The sequence below is a fragment of the Enhydra lutris genome, unplaced genomic scaffold (assembly GCF_002288905.1).
Source record: "Enhydra lutris kenyoni isolate GAN:26980312 unplaced genomic scaffold, ASM228890v2 scaffoldscaffold15, whole genome shotgun sequence".
Classification (NCBI taxonomy): Eukaryota; Metazoa; Chordata; class Mammalia; order Carnivora; family Mustelidae; genus Enhydra; species Enhydra lutris.
Genome location: NW_019154099.1, coordinates 52,615,503 through 52,633,476, shown reverse-complemented (window position 1 = coordinate 52,633,476; position 17,974 = coordinate 52,615,503). Strand labels below are relative to the sequence as shown.

General features: G+C 38.6%; 1 protein-coding gene across 7 annotated transcripts in view; it reads right to left on the bottom strand.

The window, feature by feature from the left end:
• LOC111146952 (propionyl-CoA carboxylase alpha subunit) overlaps positions 1-17,974 on the bottom strand; it is a 397,121-nt gene that overhangs the window by 135,059 nt on the left and 244,088 nt on the right. For all 7 annotated transcript variants that reach the window (XM_022502699.1, XM_022502702.1, XM_022502704.1 and 4 more), the window contains one exon: positions 9,206-9,308. In XM_022502699.1, coding sequence (XP_022358407.1) covers positions 9,206-9,308 — 103 coding nt within the window. The remainder of the gene's footprint in view (positions 1-9,205; positions 9,309-17,974) is intronic.

Genomic DNA, 17,974 nt, shown 5'->3' with positions numbered 1-17,974 from the left:
ATCAAAAACAACACTGCAACTGGAACAAGACCAGGGAACCCCGTCCTCACTCCGTGTGTGGAAAACAAAAAATTAAGGAAGCACACACTTCCATAATAAGAACCAAAGTTACCTCTAGAAGATGTCTCTGATTTTTTTTCAGTAAACTTAGCTTGCTACCATGGGCCTGGGCTTTGCCTTGCCTATTTATAGCACCATTTCCAAGGCAAGTCGTGACTTCCATATTAATCACGTTCTAAGCTATTACTCATTCGTCATCTCCACCAAGGAGAACTCCTTCACCTTCGCCGAGATCCTTCCTTTCCCCCAGCTGGTTGAGTGCTTTTTTTTTTTTTAATCTTTCTCTGAGATTTAACTGGCTGAAGGAACCTCTATTATAGCATTTATCACAACATTTTAATTACTTCCAAGTCTCCCTTTATCATAACAACCAGAGATTGTTGACATGGATATCTCCAAAGCAAGCTACCTTTAAGTCATTTTTTTCCCAACATAATATCATGTTCACATTAGCAATTTTTCATTGCTTCCCTGGGATAGATTTCTAGATGCGGAATCAGTAGACCACAGAATATGAACATGTTTAAAGGTCTTTGATGGATGTTATCAAATTATTTTGTATAAAGGGTAAAGGGATATCTATTCCCATTTAATTCACCTTCGAGTTGCTCAGAGCTCAGCAACTATTATTGGAAAATTTATTATTTGAAATATTTAGGAGGTAAAACATATCCACCATAGTAACAAGGATATAACTAAGTCTAAAAATACTTGTTTAAATACTCATGATTAAATACTTAAGAAAGAATTTGAGTCAGGGGCACCCTTGTGTCTCAATCAGTTAAGCATCCAACTCTAGATTTTTTTTTTAAACACATTCTTCTCTTGTTTCTTTTTTTTAAAGATTTTATTTATTTGACAGAGATCACAAGTAGGCAGAGAAGCAGACTCCCCGCTGAGTGGAGAGCCCCAAGTGGGGCTCGATCCCAGGACCCTAAGATCATGACCTGAGCAGAAGGCAGAGGCTTTAATCCACTGAGCCACCCAGGCGCCCCCCAACTCTAGATTTTGACTCAGGTCATGATCTCACAGTTGTGAGACAGAGCCTCTCAGCCCCCCATGAGCTCTGTGCTGGGAGCGGAGCCTACTTAAGATTCTCTCTCCTCCCTCTGCCACTTCCCACTTCCACCCTGTGCTCTCTCTCACTTTCAAAAAACCCCCCCAAAACTGGGGTCCCTGGGAGGCTCAGTCATTAAGCATCTGCCTTTGGCTCAGGTCATGATCCCAGGGCCCTGAGATCGAGCCCCACTGGCTCCCTGCTCCCGGGAAGCCTGCTTCTCCCTCTGCCACTCCCCCTTCTTGTATCTTCTCTCGCTGTCTCTCTCTCCGTGTCAAACAAAAGAAATAAAACTCATTAAACAAACAAACAAACAAAAAACCCCAAACTGTGTCAAGGATCTGGATAACCCAGATGTTTAAACTTTTTTTTTTTTAAGATTTTATTTATTTATTTGACAGACAGAGATCACAAGTAGGCAGAGAGGCAGGCAGAGAGAGAGGAGGAAGCAGGCTCCCTGCTGAGCAGAGAGCCCAATGCAGGGCTCGATGTGGGGGTGGATCCCAGGACCCCGGGATCATGATCTGAGCCGAAGGCAGAGGCCTTAACCCACTGAGCCACCCAGGCACCCCGATGTTTAAACTTTTAAGGAAAGGCCAAGCTGTTTTCCAAAGGCTCAGCATCATTTTACATTTCTACCACCAGTGTGCCAGGGCTCCAATTTCTGTGCATCTCCTAATTCCCTTATTATTATCTATTTGACCACAATCATCCTAATGCTGTGAGGCGCTCTATCCGCGTGGTTTGGATCTGCATTTCCCTGATGAGTAACAATGTTGAGCATCTTTGTGTTTGCTTACTGACAACTGTAGATATGCTTTTGAGAAATGACTATTCAGATAAAAAATGCCATTTTTATATTGTGGGGTTTTTTTATTATTAAGTTTTAAGTTTTCTTTATGTTTTGTTTTTCAGAGAGAGAGGGGCAGAGAGTGTGTGTGTGAGCGGAGTGGAAGGCGGCAGAGGGAGAAGAAGACAGAAAATCTTAAGCAGGTTCTGCACCTAGCATGGAGCCTAACATGGGGTTCGATCTCATGACCCTGAGGATCATGACCGGAACCAAAATCAAGGATCAGACACTTAACCCAGGCACCCCAGTTTTACATATTCTATATACAAGTGTTTTACTGAATATATGATTTGCAAATATGTTTTCTCATTCTCTGGTCTTTTCAATTTCTTGTTAGTATCCTTTGAAGCACAGTTTTTAATTTTGACAAAGACCAACTTATCTATTTTTTCTTTTGTGGCTCGTGCTTTTGTCCTATCTAAGAAACTACTGCCCTGTGCAAGGTCATGAATATGTATCCTTATGTTTCTTCTAAGAGTTTTATTGTTTTATCTCTTACACTTAGATCTTTTATCCCCTTTCAGTTAATTTTGGTGTATTAACTCAATATGAGATAGGGATCAACTTTATTCTTTTACATCTAGATACCCACTTGTTCCAACACCATTTGCGGACAAGATTATTCTTTCCTTCCTTGAATTACTCCAGTAGTTTTGTCAAGAATCACTTGAACACACACGCAGGGATTTAGTTCTGGATTCTCACTTCTGTATCTCTACACAGGTACCAGACTGTCTTTATGAGACAATTTTGTGGTAGGTTTTGAAGAGGGAAATAGAGTTCTCCAACTTTATTCTTTTCTTAAAGATGGCTTTTACTATCAGGGTCCTGTAAGTTTCCATAGAAATTTTAGTGTCAGCATGGCACTTTCTGGAAAAAAAAAGTTTGGATTCTGGAAGGAACAGCATTGCATGTATACACCAATTTAGGAAATACTGACATCTTAACAATATTAAGTCTTTCAATTCAGGAATATGAGATGCTTTCTGTTTGTATTTGGATTTCCATTTACTTCTTTTTCAATAGTTTGTGGTTTTCACAGTATAAATTTGTACTTCTTTTGTTCTTCATTCTTTTGATACTCTTGTAAATGGAACTGTTTTCAAAATTTTATTTTTGGATTGTTCAATTGCAAGTAACTTGAAATGCAACTGATTTTATGCATTTATTTTGTATCCCAGACCGTTCCTAAACTTGCTTATTATCTGTAATATTTCCTTAATGGATTTCTCAGGATTTTCTACATACAACAACATGTCACCTACAATACAGATTTTTCTAATTTTCACCAGTTATAGTTGCTTTGCTGCACAAAACTGCTGTTTGAGTGTATCTCTGCCATTTAACTTTTAATATAAATTTTATCAATATATAACTTCAACTGGAAGAATGAAAAGATTCTAATTCAAAAATACAGCAAAATTTTATGGCTATCAAAAGGAAAGTTTTGACCTTTCCATAAGAAGCAAAAAAAAATAATAATAAAAATCTCATTTAGGAAAATGAACTGCAAAGTTTTTTTTTATTTTAATGAAAACAACTTTCATCTTCCTTGACCATACTAAATGTTACTTTTGATCATTTACATTTTTCTTTTCAACTATTAGCAAAAGTTACATTGCTATGCCAAAATTCATTAGTTCTGGTTATTCTTTTTTTTTCTTTTTTTTTTTTAGTTCTGGTTATTCTTAAGTAGTTCACAGGATCTTTAGAAATATTTCGATCAGTGGCTCACTGTAACAAAGGATATCTAAATCACTATCAAGGATCATTTATAACTGCTCTTTATTATTTCTGCTTATTTGTAGTTAACATAATTATCAGGCAAAAAAAATTTTTTAAGTGCACGTACAGTGCTCATTTTTTCGTCTCTAGGAAGCCTGAATTCTTGAGTAAATTTTCTTCACTTCAGAAGTGCTGACATTTTTCTTCCAAGTGAATTGTCTTCAATGTGAATTTATGCCACCATCTTTAAGATAACAAATCCATTAACCTTTTCTTTTATCAAGAACTATTTTGACCAGCTTCACATTATGCATAGTAAAAGAGAAGAGATGATATCTTGGGAATCAAGAAGAGAATAGTGAAATAAACATAAGTAAAACTCAGTTTGTTTTTGGTATTTTGACATTTATCATCTTATTATGCAAAATAATATTGGGGCGCCTGGGTGGCTCAGGTCGTGATCTCAGGGTCCTGGGATCTCTGCTCAGCAGGGAGCCTGCTTCTTCCTCTCTCTCTGCCTGCCTCTCTGCCTACTTGTGATCTCTGTCAAATAAATAAATAAAAATCTTTAAAAAAAACAAAAACAAAAACAAAAAACCAAAATAATATTTCAACTTCGTGTTGAGATTTTATACTTAATTCTTCTATACATTCTGACCCTTATATTCAGAACCAAAGACCTAAAACATAAAATTTCACTCCACCTACCCCTCCTTCACGTCACTTTTTCCTCTACCATGCTTCCTTCGTTTCCAGTTTCATCCTTCCTGCTTATAAATTTTATCAAAAATACTAATCTGTGTTGGTTTGTGTCTTTTTAAAATTTTTTATATAACATAAAATTTAATAGCTTACCCATTTCTAAGTACAGTTCAGTGGTATGAAATACATGCACCTTGCTATGCATCAGTCACCACTGGCCATCTCCATCCTTTCATCTTGCAAAACTGAAACTCTATGTCCTTTAAACAGGAACTCCCCATTGCCCACCCCACTCCTCCCAGCCCCTGGCAACCACCATTCCATTTTCTGTCTATGAGTTTAATTACCCTGCATACTGTAGGATTTGGAATCAGGCAGTATCCCTCCTTTTGTGTCTGGTTTATCTCACTGAGAACAATGTCCTCAAGGTTCGTTCATTTTGCAGCATGTATGAGAATTTCTTCTTTTTTAAGGCTGAGTAATAGTCTGTGATCTGTAACCACCACATTTTGTTTATCACTTCTCCATCATTGGACATTTGGGCTGCTTCTACTTCTTAGCTACTGGAACAATGCGGCTGAACATGGGTGTGTAAATGTCTCTTCAAGACCCTGATTCGGATTTTTTGGGGGTAAATACCCAACAGTGGTACGGCTGAGTCATACGGGAATTCTACTTTTCATTTTTGAGGAACCACCAAACTGTTTTTCCAGCAGCAGCACCATTTAACACTCCAACCAATAGCTGCATGGGGATTCCAAGGTCTCCATAGCCTCACCAACACTTACTATATTTTTGTTGTTTTTTATCATAGCCATCTTAAGAACTCTGAGTTGGTGGTCCTGATTTGCATTTGGTTTGCAATCAGATTTGCAAATCATGGTTCTGATTTGCATTTCCCTAATGATTAGTGATGCTGAGCATATTTTCATGTGTTTACCGGCCATCTCTGTACCTTCTTTGCAGAAAAATGTTTATTAGAGTTCTTTGCCCATTTTAAAAATCAGGGTGGTTTTTTGGTTTTATTGCTGTTTTGTTACTGGAATTCTTCATATATTCTGAATAACAACTCCTTGTCAGATATATGCAAATATTTCCTCCCAATCTATGGACTGCCTTTTCACTCTGTTGCTGGCTGTGGACCTCTGATGCACCAGTTTATTTTTTACTTTTTTGAAGATTTATTTATTTATTTATTGGAGAAAGAGAGAGACAGCACAAGCAGGGGGAACAGCAGCAGAGAGAGAGGGAGAAGCAGGCTCCCCGCAGAACAGGGAGCCAGATGCAGGACTCAATCCCAGAACCCTAAGATCATGACCTGAGCTGAAGGCAGAAGCTTAACTGGGTGAGCCACCCAGGTGCCCCAATGCACCAGAGTTTTAAATTCTGATATAATCTAACTTATGTTTCTTTTCTTGCCTGGGCTTTTAACATCATGTGCAAGAAATTATCATCAAATCCAATGTCATGAGACTTTTCCAGGTTTTCTTCTTACATTTAGGTCTTTGATAGATCTTGAGTTAATCTTGTACACAGTGTAAGGCAAGAATCTAATTTTTTTCTTTTGCGTGTACATATACACTGTCGCCACTACTATTTATTTATTTGTTTATTAAAGATTTTACTTATTTATTTGACAGAGAGAGACACAGTGAGAGAGGGAACACAAGCAGGGCAAGCAGGAGAGGGAGAAGCAGACTTCCTTCGGAGTCCGATGCAGGGGTTCGATCCCAGGACCCTGGGATCACGACCCAAGCCGAGGGCAGACCCTTAACGACGGAACCACCCAGGTGCCCCACTGACTACTACTTATTGAAAAGACTATCCTCCTCTCCCCTATTGAATTGCCTCGGCACTCCTACCAAAAATCATTTGACCATATATCCAAGGGTTTATTTCTGGGCTCCCAGTTCTATTCCAACAGTCTATGTGTCTGTATTATGACAGTACCACACCATTTTGACTACTATAGTTTTGTATTAAGTTTTAAAAATCAAGAAGTGTGAGCTTTCCAACTTTGTTCTTTTTCAAAACTGTGCTGGCTATTTGGGGTTCCTCTCTTAAGATAAAGATGATCTCTTTATCTCCGCAAACCTTCAGTTGGGATTTTGACAGGGATCGTACTGAATCTATAAACTGCTTTGGGTAGTACTGACATCACAACAACATTAAGACTTCCAACCTAGGGACACAAGAGGACTTTCCATACGTTTGTGTCTTCTTCAGTTTCTTTCAGCAACATTGCGTAGTAGCTCATGTACAAGTCTTTCTCCTCCACGGTTAAGTTTATTCCTAAGTGTCTTATTTTTCTTGATGCTGCTGTAAGTGGAATTGCTCTTGCTTTGTGAATTTCAAAATTTTTACAAGTGTATCATTAAGTACTTACAGTTTTACAACTTTCTTTTTTACTATTCTTAGAATACACACATGCACACTGAAAGTGTAACAAGGAGTACAAGGACACAGAGCATCTGTAGGATAGCTGTCCCCTCTGGAGAGGAAAAGGGCAGAATGGGATTGCATAAAAAAGGGATTTAGCTGTAACTATGAATTTTTTTCTTTCATTAGAGACCTATATAGAACATTTGTACATTTGCTGTACTTTCCTCATCTGAAAGAAACATCTTATAATTTAAATTTTTGTAATTAAAATCATTCTGAAAATGTGGGATAGCCAAAGCATTACTACAGGCATAAAACCTTACCAGTACTACTTCTGGGATCATTAACCTAGACAGTCACCTCTAGGAGAATTCAACTTTTTCTTGATGTGGCAGTGGGTGTTCGAGAAAACCAACAGTCACAGCTATTCCCCCGAGACCCAAAAAGCAGAGGTTCCACACGATCACAGACTTCATACCAATGAGCCTTTACTTCAGCTACACTATTCACCTTGACTCTTTTCGCTAAGACTGATGTCAAGGGAAGCTCAGTCCAACGTGCTTAGGAGAAAAGTACACACCGTCAGGAGTACTTGTTTCTTGTTAGGTTTGCTGCTTCTAAGAGTAGCAAAACCAATAAACAGGGGTAGTAGTTATTGATACTATATATCAAGGTGGATATTTTCCAGGGAAATTTTCAATGGAATATTTTTTTTAAACAGCCCTACTGTGCCAGTGGGCTAAAAAGTAAAACAAGAGGTAATTCTACAGCAAAGTCAAAGACACCACTCGAGCTGATGGCCTCTGGTTTTTCAACATGGACTAGGAAAGAAGCACAAAGAATAACAGCTCTGAGAAGTAATCCGAGCAGTTTTCTTACTAAGGCAAGGCACTGCTTAGAAAAACACTATACTGCAGGATCAGATGAACAGTAACACTTCAGGGTGACTCAGTACAGAACTGAAAATTATGCTAAGTCTACATTTTTGAAAAGTTAACCTTCCCCAAGGAAAATGCTGCACTATAATATTTATGCTCTTTACTTCAGTATATGTAATTTGCTACTCAACCCGATGCACACTTAAATCTCTACTTATGAAGCTACTCTCTAAAATGATCATATAGAAAAGAGGAATGTAAAGAATCCCATAAGTCCGTCCCAAAACGCACTGTAAGATAATTGTTTAACACCACCATAATTTTCATTTCAAGACAGTGGAATGAAATACCTTTTAGGAACAAATGCTTTAGGAATTTGGGCTTATCGAATGAATCACAAAATTTAAAAACAACCAAGGAGACTACACGTAATTCCTGAGTTAATCTCATTTGCCTGTGACTGACGACCACATAAGAATGTCAGCTTCTCCAGTGTAACAGTCTAGCACTTACCTAGCACACAGTAGGTACATAATAAGGATATGCTGCATTAACGAATTCTCTGTAACTCTTAACTTGGGGTATTTTCTATCAGGAAAATGCCACCAGGGGGTGTCTGGCTGGCTGAATTTGGTAGAGCATGGGACTCTGCACCTGGGGGTGGGGAGTCTGAGCCCCACTTTGGGGGTAGAGTTTACATAAAAACAAACAAAACTGCCACCATATACCTCAGCCTCACCAGGTTTTATGTCTGTGAAATTATATTAATTTTCATATCCTGTTGAAATCTTTTGATTTTCCCACACAACAAAATAACGTTTCATCACAACTTAGCCACAAGAAGAGAAATGTAGATTAATAAAATATTCACTGTACTAACTACATAGCAGCTTCTGTGGGTTCATGCTGAAAGCAAAAAAAAGGATGCGAGTTAACCTTTCACGGTATTTTTCTGGCAATCTCAAATCACAGTATATAAACGTATCATTCATACCACAGTATAAATACTAAATCTTAATGTAACATTGTTCAGTACAGACCAGAATTAAACTAAAGCCGTTCTATCATGGACACCATCCAAGGGGTTTAAGTTCAAGTTCCTTTGAAATAAAAGGAATGTCACCACAAGGTAAATTTAGCCTCAAGAATGTCTCACACAACATGATGTCTCAAGAAATGCTAGATAGGCTTCAGATTACTTGTTTTAAAAGAATGATTACCTACCACAGCTATCATATGTTTGGAATTATACTTAAAAATGCTCTTCTCTGTCACAAAAACAGAAGTATTACTTCTCAATAACAAAAGGAAAATGAATCAGGTGTCGGGAAGTGGTTTTAGAATGTGCCTAAATCTCAGAACGTATATTTCCTAATTAACGTGAGACAACAAAAACTGCCACTGGCGTTCAGCTTCCTCAAGAGGATGAGACAAACACATAGCTATGTTACAGATTCAAAAGATGATAGCCGCTAACTAGGTTAAAAAATTGCTTTAAATATTCACAGACAATTTCAAGACTGCCAAAAAATAAGAAAGAAAGAAACTCACAGAGAACGTTGGCCCACTGTTTGATGCTACGACGGTATGAACTTCATCATGCAATTTTACTGAGAGCTCCCAGTTAGCCACTTGTGGTTTAATAATAGGCACTCTGAAGTAGGAAAAAAGAAAAAGAGTTAATCATTTCATAGTATTCTCCTAGTAAGCTGAGTTTCCGTTGACATTAAGTGTGCAGGGTGAAATAGCCAAAGACCATAATTCAGAACATTATTTTAGAAGATTTTATCCTTGGAAAAAAAACTTTTCAGGTTTGAACTGGAGTAACTGAAAACAAACAAAAACACATGCAGACATTCTGAGGAGAAAAGCAATCATTCTGGGATAACTGTGGTCCCTCCATCTACTCCAAGTACCATCATCTCTTCTTCGATTTTGTGTTGCCTAATTGTGACAGTCTTCCAAAAATGAACTTTCTACGATATTAATTTCTTTCCAATATTTGGTTACTGTTCCAGGTGGTTTTAAAAATTTACAATGTTAGTCTCTTATTTTTCCAGGTTTATTGTGTTATACTTGTTATCCAAAAAACTGCATATAATTAACATACAATCTAGTGAGTTTGGACATAGTTATTCACTTGTGTTTCCATCACCATAATTAAAGTAACAGACATATCCATCACCTCCAAAAGTCTCCTTGTGTCCTTTCATTTTGTTTTGGTTTTTTTGTTTGTTTGGGTAAGAATACAACTTCAGTGATGCTAGTCTTAACACAAAGGTCTTTCCTGCCAATGAGCCACATTATGTGGTCCAGAAAAACTGGGTCAGACAGCCAGAGACAAAAACATTTTTAGAATGTAAACATTTCCCACAATTTTTTAAAGTAACAAAATTTTAACAATTTTTGAATTAATCTAATTTAAATACTGAGTGTTTTCATTATTTATAGTTGTAAAATAGTATTTCTGAAGCACTAAATAGGTAGTATCCAGATTCTGTTTCAAGTCATAACTCTGAAAAAATGTTGCAGGTTATGTTTTAACACCCCCTCCCCCAAAGTCCAAAATGATTCTCTGTGTATTCTACTAAAAAAAATCAGTCACATAAACTATGATTATAATCAAATCATCTCTAGACACAATGTCTAATGGAGGAGGATGGGTAATTTAGGCGAACATTTGTATTTGGCCCACTGTTCATTTTCTGAAGACGAAGAAATGTTTTAAAACTCTAGAAAAGTTTAAAAATGCATCAGTAAATCACCACTAATACACAAGGCAGAGACATGGAGGATTCCTTTTTGTCGGTTTAAAGAGGACGCGTTCAGAGGATAGAGCTTCTCACAAGAGGGTTTGAAAGGACAACAGGGAAGCGTCCAGGAGGCGGAGGCAGAAGTGAGGCGAGGAGAGGGGAAAGTGTGGTGGGGCAGAGCGCTCCTCTATGTCAACCCCACCCCTACGCTGGCACTCTCTTCCACCGGGCATCTGTCTAAGTGGGTCTCCCTCACTGGCCTGTGAGCTCCTAAAAGACCAATATCAGACCTTACTTTTACATCCCCAGGACCCAGTGCAGGCTGGGGAGAAAGGGTGGGGGGTAGGGGTCCACAGGGCAGAATGTGAGGAGCACCTGTTATGGCCGAGCACTGCCAGGGGAGCCCGGATCACCCAAGGGACACAGTGCGCTCCAGAGCAGCATGGACCCCAAGCTCCTGGCTTACTACCCGGATGTTCTTGAACTCTACAGACGACCTCACTAGCCTTCCCTCTGTTTACCTTCAGACGGGGATAACACCCGACCTTTTCAGGGGTACTGTCACAACAGAAAACCTGGCCGCTAGTATTACCGGCCACACTGCTTTCTTAAATCTTTCCTATCAAAATAATTATGTAACTCTCCTGCTCCGGATTGTTCCATGCTTTTCTACTTCACATTGGGTTAAATCTTAACCAACCTACCTACCAGTCAAGTTTCCTGTTTAATTAAGGCCCCACTCTTTGTATCCAGTTTTATTTCGGATTATGCTGACTTGTGTATCTGGTTGCTCCAAACCCTTAGAGTACTTCACAGATCAGGCCAAAACAAGCAAGAGAACTAACCAGCGGTCACACACTCAGGCTCCCGTGACTTGAGGCAGCAGATAAAGAACCCAGCCCAGCCATTAATTAGTCCTGACCTTGAGCCAACCAATGGCTCGGTCTCCTTATATATCAAACCAGACCTACGACGGCATCTGCATCAGACTGATGTGCTGAGGACCACATTAAGCAGTGCATATGAATGGTAACTCTTATTACTTTGATAAGTCCCAACCCCAGACCAACACTCATTGCCCCTCCCCCAGCCCCAGAACTGAAAGCCCTTCATGGTCACCCTGGATTCCTTCTGCTCCACAAACTAACAGATTTTTCAGGGCCATCATCTCTCTCCTAAACTGTTCCCTAACTACAGGCACTGATCACAGTACAAACCTCAGTCATCTCCCCTCTGCTTAACCTGTATTACATGCTCAGTATTTTTCACAACTCAGTAGCCTGGAGGAGGTAACTCTTGCCAATAAACCTGGAGACCCTTTTTAGCTATGCAACCACCCTCTGTTTCCCGCGGAGCTAGGGAGTTCATCCTAACATCCTGTTGGAAGCCAGACTGCATTTTCCCACAGAAAGCAATCCCACAGATGGTGGCGAGGTAGAGTTGCCACCCTTCAGAACCTAACTATTTATTTTTCCATTGTCTTATTTTGATCCACATCTGTTTCATATATGTTCTAACCTACCCCAAGAGGGACCTTGTGCAAAGAGCATAGGCTCTTTTGAGTTGAAATCCCGAGGTTTCATCTCAGCCCCTTCTCTTACTAACAATGCAGTCGGGCCTCCCTGAGTCCTTTGGAACCGTAATGTCCACACCTGTGAAATACAGCTGGCGCAGCGCTGGGGAGGTGACAGTAAAGCTATTACTTCTTCGGGGCACACAGCTCCTGTAGCGGCACTTTTCAAACCATATCTTTTTAGGTGACGTGTTAGGAGGTTGTGGGAAAGAGGCGAAGCAGGCCCACAAGATACGAGCGAAAAATGGTCACACTTTGGATTCTCCTTAGAAGCTCACTCTCCCACAAACACAACTGGATAAGATCCCTTCTGGCTCCACCTAAGTTTGAAAGTCGTTTTGTTTGGTTTTAAAATACAAAGGACGGGTTTGGCATGTATATTCAGTATACGGGTCCGTAAGCTCCGCGGCAGAAATAAACTACAATAAACTATGAATAAAGCTGGTCACACATGCCAACCTGAGAGGCCGTGCGCTCTACTTCTGCAAATCCTGGGCGACTACAGTAGTGACGATCACTCTGAAACACTGATATCAATCCCAGCAGCACAAACACGCTTCTAATGGTACTGGTTACATTTTACAGCGATATCTTAAATTTTAGAGAAGAGTTAATTTATCCATTAAATCCAAAGTAGTCTCCAAGATTTTTATAAACTCTCTGGGCAGGGAGAGAAAAGGTCCTGAAGTGTTACACAACTCATGAGAGTAACAGTACACAGGAAACAGCTTCTTTGCCGAACTACACGCCGAAAGAGGCGGCTGCCTGATCACAAATTTCATCTGTGCAGCTTATAAGTTACTTGCAAAGCTCATTATCAGTGAAGTTATGACTTCGAAAAACAAACAAAACCCTCAAAATCCAGGAAAAGGGAATTCACATAAACAGCACCTCACAAAGCAAGTCCAACAACAGCCCTTACCCAGACCTGTCCACTCAGATTACCATCAGCCAACCAGAAAGAGTATGTTCAATGAAACTACATTTTTCTGTATTTTATAGCAAAAACAGCCAGCTGATTATCACAAATGTTACTTACTGCTAAAACATTTAACTTACTAGTATATTTTACTCAAAAAAAGTGTATATGCTACTAACCCACCTACATTGCTACTACACGTCAAGTTTTAGGGCAAATTTTATGTAAACATCACTCACAGCATCTTTGGTTATCAAGGATCGTAAGCATCTTGAAACCATATTAGGAGACACTCAGAAAAGCTGGTTTTTAATGGTGTCACTACCTATTTAAGAGTGAGATACTGAGTTAAAACAATGTTAGTGGTCAAAGAATCATTAAGCAATCCTTGATCATAACTTTAACAGTGGGTGGTCTGTAAAATGATCAAGAATAATAACGCTGCATTCCATGGCCACAGAGGTCAGCTTCTGCATACAAATCTTTGCAGGAAGAAAAAGGCCTTCAGAAAAGTGGGCCATTCATCTGAACCAAGTTCAGAGAATTGCCAGCACGGTGAAAAGCTACGTTATGCAAGCACATAGATGTATTCAGTGGGGGTAGATGGAAGCAGTTACATAGAGACTACAAAGGAGCCCTCCCATGGTTCATGAATAAGTCGAGGAAATGATCAGAAAAAAAAAGAGAGAGATGTTTAGACAGATGGCCCACTTAAAATGCCTGAGACGGGGCATAAGCAATTTTAATGAAACTTTAGATTCAGCATATGAATTGTTTATTTCCTCCAGGAGAGAAAAAAAAAAAAATCTAAAGGCAAAAATTCAGCAATTTGATGAAAAACTCACTTTTAGCAACTGGGATGGAAGAAGAATTTACAAATACAAGTTTTATTAGTTCGATAAATTCATATAAAATTCTTCACAAAGCCATCAGCTATCAAAATGAATATAAAAAGCATGGAATGAACAGATTAAAGGAATTTTAAACAGAGGTCTACTGCCAAAGCAAACAAAAATCTAAGCCGTATTATGTGAGAACTTACAACATTCCAACATTCAAGTTCATCACTGCAGAAGAAAAATAAAAGCAGCATTTTCAGAGAACCTCTTCAAAGCTAAAATTGTCATAGTAGTGGAACAGAATCCTGCCTATATGCAATTTAAAATGTGTACATTCAAAGACAGGAGGCTGTGTAGAAGAGTATATACCACAAAACACTGCCTAGAAAGCGTGACGGCACACCCCCGACTTTGATATCATTAGCGTTACAAATGACAGCACCACACATGATACCTGAATCAGGAAATGAATACTAATATTACTTATAATCTTAGAGAATTTAATATTATGCAAACCTTATTTCTTCTGCCACCAATAAAGGGTTCGGGTTCTCAATTTAAACGCTGGGCATGACTAGTCAAGAAAGGCGATGGAGTTTCACCACCACCCCTGCAAGCCCTGAGACTGGGCTGACCATAGACTCCACGTGACCTTCCAAGTTACTCAGCCTCCTTCGTATCTTTCCTGATCAGTGAGGCCAAAGTGGTAAGAACACTTTATCCACATTTCATTAAATAAGATAAAACGTGTAACACAGATTAGTGCATGGAAATGAACGCTGTCAGATTTATTACCATGAATCGTTATAACCTGATACAATGTCTGAAATCCTCTTCTATTATTCCAACCTGTTTTTTTTTTAATATATTAATACACAACTGATATACAGTGAAATTCAAAACTGTAAGTTCATCATTATCCTTCCAGGAAATCTGCCCCTTTCCCCCAGTAGTTTCACTGCATATTAAACTAAAGTTTCATGTAAAGAGACACCAAAACCAGGTACTCTTATGTGTGGCTTTTCTTTGCCTCATGGAATGTTTCTGAGGTTCACGCATATTGAACAGTTCATTTTTTTTATCGCCGAGTAGTATTCTGTCACACAAGCATACCAGAACTAGTTCGTCCTTCTGCTGATGCACACGTGGGTTGTTTCCAGTTTGGGGTACTGAAGAACAAAACTGCTATAAACATTCTTTGTATGAGCCTTTTTGAAGACAGATGTTTTGATTCCTTGTGGGTAAAAATTCTTAGGAGTGGACATATGGGGGTAAACATATGTTTAATTTTACAAAAACTGCCACCCCGTGTTACAAGGTCTTAAAACATATCAATACCATCCCCGGCAATGGAGCTTTTGCCCCATAATCTTGCTGTTTCATGTTGGTTTCTACTCCCAGCCAGGACAGTGGCTGAGAATATAGTTCATTACAGTTTAATGACCATTTCCCTTACGACAAATTAACACTGGGGACCTCAACATTTGTCTCATTGGTCACTTGTATTAAAAAATTTGCCCATTTTTTATTAAGATATTGGTCTTACTGATTTGTGGAAATTCCTTTTTAGAAAGCTTCTGTCAGATTTATGTGTTGTGAATACTTTCTCCCCCTCTATGGTTTATAAATGTTCTTAACAATGTCTTACCTTCAGCAGTTTTTGTTGATTTTTTCTTTTTTAATTAATGGACTTAATTTTTTTTTTAAGAGCAGTTTTAGGTTTTCCAGAAAATTGAGCAGGAAGTAGAGTTCCTGTATCTACCCTCCCTCACCCCACCCTGGATACAGCATCCCTATTATTGACATTCTGCACTGTTATGGTACATTTCTTAAAACTGATGAGCCAATGTTGATCCATTAGTATTTACTGCAGTTCACAGTTTACATTAGGACTCACTCTCTGGGCTATACATTCTACAGGTTTGAACAAATGTATAATGACATGTCTCCACCATTAAGATCTCATATAGAGTAGTTTTATCTTAAAAATTCCCTATGCTCTACCTACTTAATGCTTCCTCCATCCCCCGGATCATTGGCAGCCACTGATCTGTACTGTCTCCAACATTCTGCCTTTTCCAGAATGTTGTAGAGCCAGAATGCAACCTTCAGACTGGCCTCCCTCACTTAGCATTAGGCATTTACGGTTTCTCCAGGTCCTTCTGTGGCTTGATGGCTGATAGTTCTTCATTGCTGAATGAAAGTCCATTGCCTGGATGTACCACGGTTTACTAAACCATTCACTTAATTGAAGGAGATGTCTTGGTTACTTCTCCGTTTTGGCAATGATGAGCGAAGCTACTATAAACATTCACAGGCAGATTTCAGTGCAGAAACATTTTCAATTCATTTGGCTAAATACTAAGGAGTACAACCACTGGATCATATGGTAAAAGGATGTTTAGTTTTATAAAAAACTGCTAAACTGTATTCCAAAATGGCTGTACCACTTGCATTCCCTTTAGCAATGAATGAGAGTTCCCGCGGTTCTCACAAGCATTCAGTATTGTCAGTGTTTAGGGTTCTAGTCTAACAAACATCTATCTCTGCTGTTAATGGAAAATTTTAATAGTTGTAAAAACATATCAATTTTCCCTTTTATATTCAGTGCTTTTATGTCCTTGCTAAGAACTGTTTTGACTATATCAAGGCCCAGAAAATATATTCATATTTTCCTTTAGAGGTTTTTTCAAGTAGACCTGTGATTCATCATCTTCTTGTGTGATGGGAAAGAGGAAGAGGTAGGTTCATCTAGTTGTTTCAAGAAAATCTGTAGACCAAGTTCTGCAGCTTTGACCACCAGTAAGACAATATTAGCTATTCTAGATCCCTTGCATTTCCATACAAATTTCAAATCCCACAGGCAGTTTCTTCTCCATCCTCCCCAAAGCAACCCTAACAGGATTATGTTTGGGCTTGCTCTGAATCTCTTCATTCATGGAGGGAGAGCTGACGACTTAACAGTATTTTATCCTATGAAAATAATAGCTCTTATCTATTTTACATTTTGAATTTCTCTGGGCCAAGTGTGGCAGTCTTGGATCTCTTCTGCCATAATTATACCTATTTTTGTTTTAGTTTTATTTGTGGTGTATCATAGATTCCTTAAGAGTTTTCTTAGGTAACCTATTAAGTTGTCCGGGAAAGCTTCCTTTCCCCAATCCTTATGCCTTATTATTTTTCCAAGCCTTAGTACTCAGACAAGTGACCATCTAGAATTTAATTTATTAAAGTATTTGCCTAAGTTGTTCATGCTGTATTAAATAAAACTGTTAGTAGTCATTTTTTCAGAGTTGCTAGTTTATCGGAACACAATTTATATTTGACTGACTTCTTATCGTGCAACCCTGCTAAATTTATTCCAGTAACTTTCACAGATTCCTTAAAGGTTTCTATGTAAACACAATTCCTCTGTGAAGAGGAATGACTTTACTTCTCCGTTTCTGATCTCCATTACTTTTTTTTAATTTCCTATCATACTGGCCAGGATCTCTAGTATCATGGTGAATAAAAGTAAAAAATCCAACTCTGTCCTGTTTCCAATCTAAGGAGATAACGCTGTATTTTTCAGATTTTTTCCCCCATTTTCTGACTTCTCTTTCTTCTGTATGTCTAAATAGGTATTAGTTAGGCTTCCTAATCCTATCAACTTAGGTCACAGAGACTTGCAAAATAAGTACTTTTTCTATTCAGCCTGTATAGTCTCTATTCTTCTAAGTTTACCAACTCTTCCTTCTGCCAACGCCAACAGCTTTCAATCTTGCCTACAAGTTTTCCATTGCAGAGATAGTACCATTTTAGATCTAGAATTTCTAGTTGGTAATTTGTTAGTTTCCAGATCTATGCTTATATGCCCTATCAACTCCCTCATTTTGATCTTTAATATCTGACAATAATTTTAATAACTGTGCTAAAGTCCTATCCGTGATGCACATCTTATAGTCTCACAGTTGGTTTCTACTGACTGCTTTTTCACTTGACCAAGGGCCAACTTTAATGCTTAAACTGTATGTCAAGTGAATTGTTTTTTGGATCCCAGACTGTGGAAATGTTGTAGGCACTGTATTTTTCTGTTATCTTCTCCTGGGAAGTACCGATTCTCACTACAGTAGGCAGTTAAATTACTAGCTGATCACTCTGAAGTCATGGAGACTCAGTTTTGTGCTCTGCTAGGATGTCTATTTGGTTCTGCTCTCAGGGAATTAAAAGTCCAAATTCAGAAGTCACTAAAAGTCT